The sequence below is a fragment of the Aotus nancymaae genome, unplaced genomic scaffold (genome assembly GCF_030222135.1).
Source record: "Aotus nancymaae isolate 86718 unplaced genomic scaffold, 86718_ANA_hifiasm-v0.15.2.pri h1tg000051l, whole genome shotgun sequence".
Classification (NCBI taxonomy): Eukaryota; Metazoa; Chordata; class Mammalia; order Primates; family Aotidae; genus Aotus; species Aotus nancymaae.
Window position 1 is genome coordinate 5,458,630 of NW_026988465.1, and position 13,280 is coordinate 5,471,909.

The following is a 13,280-nucleotide window of genomic DNA, read 5'->3' on the forward strand; positions in this document are numbered from 1 at the left end:
CGGTTTACTGAAGCCCACTGTTGAGACCTACTGCTCAGGAAAAAAAGACTCCTCTCAAAATATTACTGCTCAGTGACAATGCACATGGTTACCCTAGAGCTCTGATGGAGATATACAAGAAGATGAATGTTGTTTTCATGTCTGCTAATACAATATCCATTCTACAGCCACGGATTAAGGAATCATTTTGACTTTCAAGACTTATTATTTAAGAAATAATTTTCTTAATAGCTGCCACAGTAATTTCACTGATGGATCTGGGCAAAGTAAACTGAAAATCTTCTGGAAAGGATTCACCATTCTAGATGTCATTAAGAACATTAATGATTCATGGGAAGAGGTTAAAGTATCAACATTAACAGGAGCCTGGAAAAAGTTGATTCTAACCGTCATGGATGACTTTGAGGGGTTCTAGACTTCAGCTGAGGAAACCATTACAGATGAGGTGGAAAAAACAAAACAATTAGAAGTGGAGCCTGAAGATATGACAGAATTGCTGCAGTCTCATAATAAAACTTGAACAGATGAGGAGTTGCTTCTTATGGATGAGCAAAGAATGCAGTTTCTTGAGATGGAATCTACTCCTGGTGAAATTAGGCCAATTAATAACTCTACAATGGCTTCTACACGTTCAAGTAAAGCAAGAGTCGCACAACTCTCATCTTAAATCAAAAGCTAGAAATGATTACACTTAGAAAGACAAGTTGAGAATGCTGTGAACACTATTAAAATGACAATAAAAGGTTCAGAATATTACAGACTTAAACAATAAAGCAGCAGCAAGGTTTGAGAGGACTGAAATTTTGAAAAAACTTCGACTGTGGGTAAAATGCTACCAAGCAGCATCTCATACTACAGAGAAATCTTTGTAGAAGGAAGAGTCCATTGATGTGGAAAACTTCATTGCTGTCTTATTTTAAGAAATTGCCACAGCTATCCCAACCTTCAGCAACCACCACCCTGATCAGTCAGCAGTCATCAACATCGAAACAAGATTCTCCATTAGCAAAAAGATTATGACTTGCTGAAGGCTCAGATGATTACCAGCCTTAGCAAGAAAGTATTTTTTAATTAAGGTATGTACATTGTTTTTTCGACATGATGCTACTGCACACTTAATAGACTATGGTATAATGTAAACATACTTTTCTATTAATTGGGTACCTAAGAAATTTGTTTAACTTGCTTTATTGTAATATTCACTTCACTGCAGAGGCCTGTAACCAGACCCACGATATTTCTGAGATATACCAAAATATTATACATATTTTTAAGTTCCTTTTTTTTAAGATGGAGTTTCACTCTTGTTGCCCAGGCTGGAGTGCAATGGCACGATCTCAGCTCACTGCAACCTCCACCTCCCGGGTTCAAGCAATTCTCCTACCTCAGCCTCCTGAGTAGCTGGGATTACAGGCATGCACCACTATGCCCAGCTAATTTTTTGTATTTTTAGTAGAGATGGGGCTTCATCATGGTGGCCAGGCTGGTTTCGAACTCCTGACCTAAGATGATCCACCTGCCTCGGTCTCCCAAAGTGCTGGGATTAGAGGCATGAGCCACCGTGCCCAGCCAAAATTCCCTCTTTTTTTAACAAAAACATGATATACGTACTTGTCTTATTTCACTTCATGAGTCAAATTCATAAACACACACACCTAATATACATATAAGATCTTTATGTGGTCTTTGTTCTCTCTTTTTGGTATGTCTTTCAGTATTTAGAAAAGTTGGTATTCTTGTTCTCATGGTTATGTTTATACTAATACAGATCAAGTATCCTTAACCCGAAAATCCAAAATCTCAAATGCTCCAAAATCCAAAATTTTTTGAGTGCTAATATGATACCTAAAGAAAATGCTCATTGAAACATTCTGGATTCTGGAATTTTTGATTAGGGACACCCAAACTATACTTTACATGATACCTCTGTATATAATACCGTCACTTTTTTGGTGATTGTTTATCGGTTCCCTATTTATAGCAATATTAATACTAGGTGATAATCTTATCTTTTCCCAGCTTTTCCCTCCTTTTTGGGATCCAGTTTGAAATAGCATCCTTTTACTTCCAGTTAATATTTACAGGCAATCAGTAAGGAAATCCTAATTTCACATGCCCTCACCGTCTCCTTCTATTTTCTAAGAATTATACTACATCTTCACAGTCAGAACATAGAGCCACTGGATATTACACTGTCTGCCTTTATGGTTTATTCATCATTCTGTAAGTAAATGTGCACTGAATGCTTACCAACTATTGTTAGGTAGAAGCCTCTCTAATCATTTTGCTTAGCTGAAATTCTTTCCTTAGGAAAGGGTCATTGGAACAATCATCCCAGAGTCCTTGCATGACCTAAGTGTGTGTGGTTCCTGTACCTGGGAGTCAGCTTGGCTGGATATAAAATCCCTGGCTGTTATTCCATTGTCTTCTGGCATGAGATAAGATACATCTGTTAACTACTGTGTTTTCTTGCCCCTTATAAAGGACTTAGCCATTTTGTCTGGATGCCCAAATAACATTTTTCTATAAAGTCTAATAGATGTATTGGTAACTATCTGTGTCATCTATTCTGGGTTACTTTCCTTGAATGTAGTGTGCCCTTCAATATAATTTTAGTAGTACTTTACTTCAAGAAAGTTTGTTTTTTCACTTCTAGTTTTCGTATTTATATTTTATATTTATTATATTGCTTTAGTTTTCTAATCTAGCAGCTCATTATCACACATATTTCAATTTTTCATTGCAATTTTCAACTTCACTTAAGGACTCTTCAGTTGTTTATTTACTTGTGTTCCTTTTAGTTTAGTTTTCATTTATGAAATGTCTTTAAATTTCTTTTTCCTGAACTATTTCACCTTACCTTTTATTTTTGCTGTTTCTACTTTACCTGATCATTTCTGAGTTTTTCCTTTTATGAGTTATATTGTTCTTTCCTTGCTTCTATAATTTTCTTATGCTCCTGGAGCTCATGTTAAAATACTAGTTTGGCTGAGCATGGTGGCTCATGCCTGTAATCCTAGTATTTTGGGAAGCTGAGGCGGGTGGATCACCTGAGGTCATGAGTTCAAGATCAGCCTGGCCAACATGGTGAAACCCTGTTTCTACTAAGAAATACAAAAATCAGCCGGGTGTGGTGGCATGTGCCTGTAATCCGAGCTACTCAAGAGGCGGAGGCAGGAGAATTGCTTGATCCGGGAGGTAAGGCTGTAGTGAGCCGAGATTGCACTACTACATTCCAGCCTGGGAGAAGAGTGAGACTCCACCTCAAAAAGTATATAAAATAAAATACTAGGTTATAGTTTTATTTTTTGTGTGGTCAAATCTCTCTTATTTCCTTGAGGAGTATTATTCAGTTCTTTATCCTCTAATAAATTGTGTGGGATTTGACTTTTGCTCAATTTTCAGTGAAATTAGTTTTGCACTATTTTAGAAGGGAGGGGTGGTCAGAACAGCCTTTTTAACTTCAGAGTTGTAGAACTCCCTTTTTTACTGTTTCTCAAAGTGTTCAGTTTCCTAAAGTTTCTCTACAGTGCAAAACATGATTGTGAAAGAGTGTTTTGGTTTGGGAGTAACAAAGCCTTGGACTGCTTTGGCACCATTAGGCTTTCCTACAGCCCCCTAGCACCCACTCCTAAGTTGGAGCCTGTGAAGTCCCCTCCGAGTTTCTGCTGCTGCTCTCCAAATGGCCCATTGCTATGGTTTGAATGTATCCCCCAAACCTATGTGCTGGAAACATAATGCCCAAAGCCACAGTGTTGGGAGGTGGGGCCTAAGGAGAGGTGATTAGTTATAAGGGATGTGCCCTCATGAATGGATTAATGCCATTATCAAAAGAATGGGTTCCTTACAAGTAGACAAGTTCAGCCCTCACCGTTTTTTGTCTTCTGCCTCCCATCAGAAGGCACTCACCAGATGAACCCCCTTGATGACTTCCCAGCCTCCAGAACTGTCAGCCAAATACATTCCTCCTCATTATAAATTACTCAGTTTCAGGTTTTCTGTTATAGCATCAGAAAACAGACTAAAACACCCATCAGGCTTCCCAAATTATCTGGTGGGAATTTTGAGGTTGTCTAGCACTTAAGGCTCTCACAAGTCCCTCTGCATTCTTTCCACTCCCTCTGGCAGTTCTGATACTACAGAAGCCTTTTAGCTGTTGGTGACTTGGCCATCGGTATCATGGGGATACTGTCCCCTGGTTTTATTACAGATGCAGATTGGCTTTGCTACTGTAATTGCTCTGTTTTTAGACATATTCAAAGAGAAAAAAACAAAACATAAAACTGTGCCACAGCCACGCCACCTTTTCCAGATGGCATTGTAATCTGGAGGATTACAATGAAACTATTTCATTCTTTATGGCAAACTAATTTACGTGTACAAGAAAATGGTCTCTCAATTCAAAGACAACCACAACTAAGAACAGAGAGGGGAGCTATGCAGCTCCATTCAGAGGACAGGTTATTATTCTGGGGCCTATGGGTGGGCTTTGGGGTTCCAGGGTGCTCCTGAAATTGTAGTCAAATTGAATACATATGTTCCCTATGCATTTTTTAGGGGAAAAAAATTCTTAAAGGAGTCCATGACCTACGAAAGTAAAGAACCACTTATTTAAAGGGTTATTTATTGTAGCAGGCAAACTGGTAGTTACATACAGTAAGTGAATTAGTAGCCATACCTCTCTAACAGCCCATTAATAATTAATTTAAAAGACAAAAAGGACTGGCACAGTGGCTCATGCCTGTAATACCAGCACTTTGGGGGGCCAAGGCAGTTGGATCACCTGAGATCAGGAGTTCAAGACCAGCCTGACCAACATAGTGAAACCCCATCTGCACTAAAAATACAAAAATTAGCTGGGCGTGGTGGCATATGCCTGTAATCCCAGCTACTTGGGAGGCTGACGCAGGAGAATCGCTTGAACCTGGGAGGCAGAGGTCGCAGTAAGCTGCGATCATGCCACTGCACTCCAGCCTGGGCAACAAGAGCGAAATTCTGTCTCCAAAAAAAAACCATCCCATGACACTATTACACACATTACACAAAAAAGGTGTTAGAAAGTCTCTTCCCTTAAACTCACCATCTGGTATGCGTTTGTTTTTATGCTGGTATTTTTAACTGAGGGGTACTGTCCACACTTAACATACAAGGAAGAATATAAACTAACATTTGTTTATTTATATATGTATATTGTTTCTGGCATGAAAATTCTCAGAGCAAAGCTCAGCACTCATAAAGCTCGGTTTCTGATGTAACCTGATAGCATTAGGGAGAAAACGAGAGACTGATACCATTTACATTTTTCTTTCAATCACAAGATTTAAAACCATACAGTGTATACATAAACTTATCACGTGTTATATGGAACAGATAGTCTGATAAAATGATGTTTTAACCTGATATTTAATAATCTGACAGTGTCTCTAGTAATCGTAACTAAAAACAAGAAATCAGGATGTCATGTGAAATTCTTGTTTGTGCTGCCTTTTGAAGAATTTCCTCCTGATCAATTTAACTCATGTTGGAATTAATTATAACAATCCCTCTCAACTCCTATAATTATTGCACTATTAAACACTTCTCTTTTTGCCTCTAATTTTAACCAACATTTCCTTCATTTTTCCTAACACCTATTTTTCTTTCAGTCCAAACATTACCCACATTCTATGAAAATTTCCCTGAGCTCTTTTAGAAGTTGCTTCTGGAGTTGTTTCCTCTTTTGGGCTCTCAAGTTTCTTGTACTTATTTTATTTTAATAATTACATCATGATGATTCTTTGTTTACATGCCTTTCTTCTCCCTAAATGGTAAACTTCACAGAGGTAGGAACTGTTTCTTGTTTATTTTTACATGTCTGGTATGACAGGTTCCTCTGCCTCCATCCTCTTCTCTCTTGCTATCAACACCTAAATTTTATTTGGAGTGGTAACATGCCTATAACAGAGACTGCCAGCTGTTTCCCACCTGCCTTCCTTTTAGCTACATGAAATGCACATGTAATGGCTGGAGGTCCAAAAGTCACCTTGTAGGCCCAGAATGGTGGCTCATGCTTATAATCCCAGTACTTTGGAGACTGGGGTGAGAGGAACAATTGAGCCCAGGAGTTCAAGTCCAGCATGGGCAACATAGTGAGACCCTGTCTCTATAAAAATAAAAATAAAAATAATTAGCCAGTCATGGCATTGTAATCTGGAAGAATCAAGAGAGAACAGGGAAAACTGCTGCATTCCTTAGGGCAGACTAATTTATATGTACAAGAAAATGGTCTCTCAATTCAAAGCCAAACACAACTAAGAACAGAGAGGGGAGCTATGCAGCTCCATTCAGAGGACAGGTTACTGTGGTCCCAGTTACTTGGGAGGCTGAAGGAAGAAGACTGCCTGAACCCAGGAAGTCGAGGCTACAGGAAGCCATGATCGTGCCACTGCACTCCAGCCTGGGTGACAGAGCATGACCCTGTCTCAAGACAAAAATAAAAAAAGCTACCTTGTAAGCATAAGGACAAAGGCAACAATCCCAGGAGGATAGAAGGTAAAACTGGAAGAAAAAGCTGACATCACAGAGCCACCATTCCAGCCCTAAGCTAACTCTAAACTCTGCATTATTATGATAGAAAATTACGCACTTGTTAAATCCACTATTTTTCAGTATCTGTCACTATTAACTAAACACATTCCTTACTGATATACATAGGTATTCAGTAACTATTCCATAAAGCACTGCATGAATAAAGTTTGCTAAAAACTAAATTATACACGTTAATTAACAGGACTATGTACTCTATAAGCATGTCTAAATACTTGTTGACTACCATGAGTCTCTGCTCTGCTCCACACGCGAAAGGCCAAACAGTTCCTGTAAGGCTAGAAAGACAGTGGCACAGAGGACAATGCCTTTGCCCACTGACACTATTACATTAATACTCATTGGAAGGACTCCACCTGAAAGGTGAGATCCTTAGCAATCTCTGTCCATAATGTTCATTGGAATCAAGGGAAAAACAGTTAGGATAAAGTCGGGACAAAGACAGTCAACTGTCCTTAAATATTAATGAAAACAGACCTTAAAATAGCTCAACAGTACTTCGATAATTTAAGTAATGCTGCCACCTTGTGGTACTTATTCCCTTCTTTTACAAATAAAATTTTATGAAGAAAAAGGTCATTGTTGCCATAGACATTAAGTTTTTTAAACATATAAGCAACTTGAGCTTTAAGTGCTAGCCAGTTTTTCCTAAACTAACCTATATTTAAATGGTACAGAAAAGATAAAACTTCCAGAAGGTACCATCAGCTCTGCTTCATCACTCTTCCCTGTCTGTCTAACCATGCCACTTTGGGCAAAGACCACATCTGATATCACTGTTTCAGCCAACACAGAAAAGAAGTATAAATAGGCCGGGCATGGAGGCTCATGCCTGTAATCCCAGCACTTTGGGAGGCTGAGGCGGGAGGATCACCTGAAGTTAGGAGTTTGAGACCAGCCTGACTAACATGAAGAAACCCCGTCTCTACTAAAAATACAAAATTAGCTGGGCATGGTGGGGCATGCCTGTAATTCCAGCTACTTGGGAGACTGAGGGAGGAGAATCACTTGAACCTGGGAGACGGAGGTTGCAGTGAGCCAAGATCATGCCACTGCACTCTAGCCTGGGCAACGAGAGTGAAACTTGGTCTCAAAAAAAAAAAAAAAAAGAATTATAAATAATGCAGATATATATTCAAACCTAAAGCCTATAAAACAAGTTGAGGTTTTTCCTTCTAATTTGAGAGGAGATATTAGTGTGCAATAGACAGAAAAGGCAGTTAAGCCTGAGATATAGGAAAGTTACTGTGCTACTCTAAACCCTTGGGAAGACCCATTGGGGAGGGAATTGGTCTTGTGTTGGTCACTGTGTGAAAAGACTGGGTCCAGTACTTTCCAAGAAAAGCAACTCAAACTTAGCGGATGAAATGTTCTTCAGCCCTTCAGAGACCACTCTTCAATAATAAAGACCATTCTTCAAAGCACTGTAAGAATGAAGGGTAGGACTATGTCTGTCTTATTAACTGGTGTATCGTCAGTTCCTGATATTATGCCTCACATAAAATAAGTGCTCAACACATTTTGTTTGATTTTATATAATCAGCTGCTACACTGTAAGCTGTTTTGACCTTGTTAAATTTGTGGTAAATTATTATACAGACTTAGAAATGAATACAGTGCTGCATAGAGAAGGAAATTAGGGTGACATGATAGAGAGTATACTGGTGACTGCTTTGGATTAAAGGGCCAGAGGTGATATTTAACCTGCAATCTAAACCAAAAATAATGAGCCATGCGAATAATGAGAAGTAGCAGCATCTTAGGAAGATGGAATTGCTGATGCTGTAACAATCATGATGTGTTAAAGAAAAAGGAAGCATTGTGGCTGAAACACAAGGAGTGAACAGTTGTGTACAATAAAGTGTGAGAGACAAGTAGAAGTTAGAGATCATCCAGGATTCTTCACTACAGCCAAGGAGCTGGAGTGCACTGTCCTGTAAAGAAAAGCCACAGTGGGAGGAGGCTAAGCAAGGGCGTGGTCTGATCGGATTTACAGACAGACCATTTAGCTACTGTATAGGAAAGGTTATTTCTCAGAGATAAGACTGAAATCCAGGAGACCAGGTAGGAGCCGACTGCAGATGTCCAGGTGAGGGCTGACTGTGAGCTGGGTTGGGATGGGGGTAGTGGCAAGAAGGATAAGTAGAAAGATTTAAGGTTTTGGAGGTAGATTTGCTGATAGTATAGTTGCTGAAGTAAAGTAAAAAGAAGAAAATACGAAGAAAAGGAAAAGAAAAAAAAGAAAGAAAAAGAAAAAAGAAAAAAGAAGAAAAGAGAAAAAAAGGAGGAGGGAAAAAAAAGAAAATATAACTCCCACATTTAAGAAGAACTAAATACACACTCTATACATAGAAAACTCAATACAATTTTAAGAACATATTTATACAACACACTGTAAAAAACTTATAGCAAGTTTGTATAGAAATTTCCACTTTCTCCTTCTTCTTCTTCTTATTTTTTTTTTGGAGACAGAACCTCGCTTTTTTTGAGACAGAGCCTTTTTTTTTTGAGACCAGCCCGATCTTGGCTCACTGCAACCTCCACCTCCTGGGTTCAAGAGAATCTCCTGCCTCAGTCTCCCAAGTAGCTGAGACTACAGGCACATGCCACCATGTTCGGCTAATTTTTAAATTTTTTTTAATAGGGACGGGGCTTTGCCATGTTGGCCAGGCTGGTCTCAAACTCCTGATCTCAAGTGAAAATGCCCACCTCGGCCTCCTAAAGTGCTGGGATTACAGGAGTGAGCCATCTCGCCTGGCCTACACTTTCTTCTTACTAAGGAATTGGTAATCATTTTGACACAGCATGGTAAGGGAATAGTCTCTGGATAATTTTCTCCTACATTAGTCTTATTTCAAATAAGCGTAATAAATAATAATGACAAATAAATAAATAAATGATTAAAAAGATCAAAAAGACTTTAAAAAAATTTTTAAATGATAATGTGGTATAATCAGATTGTGGGAATTTACTGCTTAATGAACAATGAACCAATTATACATGTTAACATACATATTAATTAACATCAACATGTTAATTAACATGTTAACTGACCCAATTATACACGTTAACATATTAACTGAACCAATTATGCATGCCAGTTAACATGTATAATCTGTTATACATTAACACGTATAAGAAACTTGGTTATTTACCTAGTTAATTCCTAGGTACCAGACAATATTCTAAGATGCACATACCCTGTGAAGTATTATGCAGTTTTTGAGTCACAACATCTTTTTATTTTTATTTTTTTTGAGATGAAGTCTTGCTCTGTCACCCAGGCTGGAGTGCAATGGTGCTATCTTGGTTCACTACAACCTCTGCCTCCCAGGTTCAAGCAATTCTCCTGCCTCAGCCTCTGGAGTAGCTGGGATTACAGGTGCCAGCCACCGCACCCAGCTAATTTTTGTATATTTAGTAGAGACAGGGTGTCACTGTGTTGGTCAGGCTGGTCTTGAACTACTGACCTCATGATCCTCCTGCCTAGGCCTTCCAAAGTGCTGGGATTGCAGGCATGAGCCACTGTGCCCGGGGGAGTCACAGCATCTTTTGCATCCAGAAATGGTTATCTATCTAATGCAACAGCTCTGGCCCTCTATCTTGACTGCTCTGTAACAACTGGGTTTATTAAAAGGTTCTCTCCTTTCGGCAGGTTCACACATCCTGACTAGTAAGTCTCATTTGCAAAAAACTCCAACTTACACAGAATCACAGAATTGTTTGTGTAACACCATTTACCATCCCAACAGTAGTTTGAGAAGTTACTGCTCAAAGCACAATGAACTAATTATACATGTACAAAACCACAGTAATATGAAGCAGGATGTTCGTGTATCAGTATCGCTGGAATATAGTATGTACGGTAAAGAGTGGCAGGTGGTTAAGCTAGAAAAGCAGGGGCCAGGTCACAGAACAACGCTGTGACTTTATCCTGCTGACAGAAATATTACCAAAGGGTTTTAAAAAGTGAAATAATGTTAGATTCCTCTGGCAGCAGGGTGAAAACTGGATTTGACTTGGTTGATAAAGCAGGCACACCTGTCAGACAGAATGGACATTTATGAGGTAACCATCTAGGTAACATCTAGAAGATGTGGTCACTGAATGTGGAACCTATAAGAAAGGAAATAGCCAAGGATAATTCTCAGGTTTTAATTTGACTGCTTGAGTGATTGCTGATGTCTCAATTGAGGAAAAAAATACAGAAAATGGGTCTGGAAAACTCAGACCCATCAATCTCTAAAATCCCTTTTTTTCCCACGATATCTCATTTTATAGATTAAAAACACCCAAGATCAACAGACATGAAATACCCTAGAGTAGGCACCAGAACTTATGTCTCCTGCTGTTGTTTAGTCTTGAACTTATCCCACTAGAAACAAGCATTTTTACTTCTTCATAATTTTTATTTCATATATTTTACGAACATATAAACTGAAATCGGATTTTAAAACTGGGGAATTTCTCTTCTGTATAATAACACACTAACATTTAGGGAAGTACTTTTATAAAATAAGTTTAAATACTCACTTCAAATTCTTTTACAAAATAACGAGTTTCTCCTTGAATAACTGGTCTGTGATCCAAAAGCCTTGAATGAATTTCTCCAAGATCTATAAAGATAAAATGAAATTCAGGGTTAATCCATGGTAAATGGCGTAATCTCTAGCTTGTTTTATTCTCTCCCTTCCCCACGAAGATATGAAGGTTAAAATCCAGTTTAGACTATGGACTAAGAGGAAATCTCATCCACTGCCAGTTCATGTGTACACTGATACAACTACTTTTCAGAACAATCTTTCAATATCTAATAAAGTTGAAGACCTGTATACCTAGCATTTTCACACATAGGTGTGTAGCCTAGAAAACTCTTGCACAAATGAATAAGGCCATTTATACATGTTTATTACAGCATTGGTGTAATATCAAAAGAAAAAAGGGAAATACTTTCCTCATACTCACACAGCGGAATTCTATAAATTAGCAACTAAAAATAAATACACCAGACTTACACTTATCAACATAAATATAATAAAAAATGTAATACATATTTTATAATAAATATAATCAAAAAGCAGGTTTCAGAAGGATTAAAGCCATTTACATAAACCTCTAAAATATTCAAAATACTTCCTTTTGATATAGAAACATATAGAAGCAACAAAACTACAAAGAAATGCACAATAATAATACACACCAAATTGCAGATAGTGGCTACCTTGAGAGGAGGGAGGAGAATGACTGCAATTAGAGCAAGACACAGTGGGGCTTTCAATTATTTATTAAGGTGGGTGGTGAATGTTCATTTTAAGTCTCGTTCTCATAAGTTTGAAAAAGTCTTTTAAGAAATGAAGGTCTAAATTTAAGTCTTTTGGTGAGTCAGTTTATTATTCTTAGTTACAACTATGTAGTTTAAAATGTAAATCTCAAAATTCTTTGAGAAATTAAATCTGAGTAAGAATATGTATTATTCATGTTCATTCACTGGCAATGTTCTCCAAATTTTTCATTTTTGCAGACATACGATGGGCAGATTTCAATTCTCTATTTTAGTGAATTTTATTAGGACATATCTTCTTAAGTATGCCAAGTAGAAAAAACACGAATGAATACAAGCACTGTACATAACTATCTGGTATATATAAAGAACTACAACTCAACTGTCAAAGACTTTCCCGCAGGAAACAGCGTTGTGAGCTTTAGGAATCAAACCTAATGTCGGCTCCGTGACAATCTAGGTTGTAACCTTCTTTCAGCTCAAAGCACACAGGACACATGTATATTTCTAAACGTGAATGGCTCTTTACGGTGTTATACAGCGCTTTCTTAAGTGTATCTCACTTACTCCTCGCACCACCAGCAACAGACCGGGTAGGAGAGTGCACAAAGCCAATGACCCGAAGTCACTTGACTCCTAAGCGACTGCCTCCCGCCGCCCAGGTTCAGTGTCCTTTACACTACACGTTGGTCGCGAGGCTGCCCAAAGAGGTTCTGCCCCCAGGGGTCCTGAGCTTGGGGAATGGACGGGGGCGGGCCTGATGGCTCAGGCTACGGCACAGGAAAGCGGGGAAGCACGAGGAGTTGGGCTGGTTGGCTCAAGTGGGACGCATTTGGCGAGGGGAAAAAGGCTGGGACCGACCACGACTCGCCCGCCCCGCACAAACGCACGCGCGCCAGCCCGGGAGCCAGGGGTCGGCCCGGGTCAGAGGGCGCCCCCTGGGAGGTGGGGCTACGCTGGGATCCACCAGGAACTATAGCTCTGACACTCCGTACCCTTGATAATGAGGTGCGCTGAGCTCGCCGTTCCCAGGGAGTCCCTCTTCTTGCTGCCACCGCCCGGGGCGGCCTCACAAGCCACAGGGGTGTCTGTCCCTCCGCCACTCATCCCGACCGGTTCCGCCCACCCGCATCCGCGCTGCGCCTGCGCAAACGTGGCTGCCAGCTTACAAGATGCGCCCCGGTTTTTTTGCGTCATCACAGGGCGCCGGAGAAATTGAATCTACCCAGAGGGCGGTTCCGGAAAGGCGCCTGCTGTGTAGCCAGGGTGTGAACTGGCAGAAGCTCGTGCCGCCATGCTGGATCAGGGCGGATGCTGCTGGAATAGGCAGATGTTTGAACATTGGAGCTAAACTCAGAGGCCTGGTTATTTGACTCAAAGCTGGTGCATTCCAGTACAATTGTCCTCCCTTATC

The 13,280-nt window shown here is 39.6% G+C and overlaps 1 protein-coding gene across 4 annotated transcripts in view; it reads right to left on the reverse strand.

Annotated features, from left to right (window-relative positions):
* BLOC1S5 (biogenesis of lysosomal organelles complex 1 subunit 5) overlaps window positions 1-13,011 on the reverse strand; it is a 479,535-nt gene extending 466,524 nt beyond the window's left edge. For 2 of the 4 annotated variants that reach the window (XM_064362968.1, XM_064362967.1), the window contains exons 1-2: window positions 12,862-12,982; window positions 11,119-11,201 (exon numbers count right to left, since the gene is read on the reverse strand). In XM_064362968.1, the coding sequence (XP_064219038.1) occupies window positions 11,119-11,201; window positions 12,862-12,973 (195 nt within the window). In that variant the 5' untranslated portion in view covers window positions 12,974-12,982. Of the gene's footprint in view, window positions 1-11,118; window positions 11,202-12,861 lie in introns of all 4 variants that reach the window. The other 2 variants (XM_021672672.2, XM_012440293.3) reach the window with 2 other exon arrangements.
* Window positions 13,012-13,280: the final 269 nt, after the last annotated feature.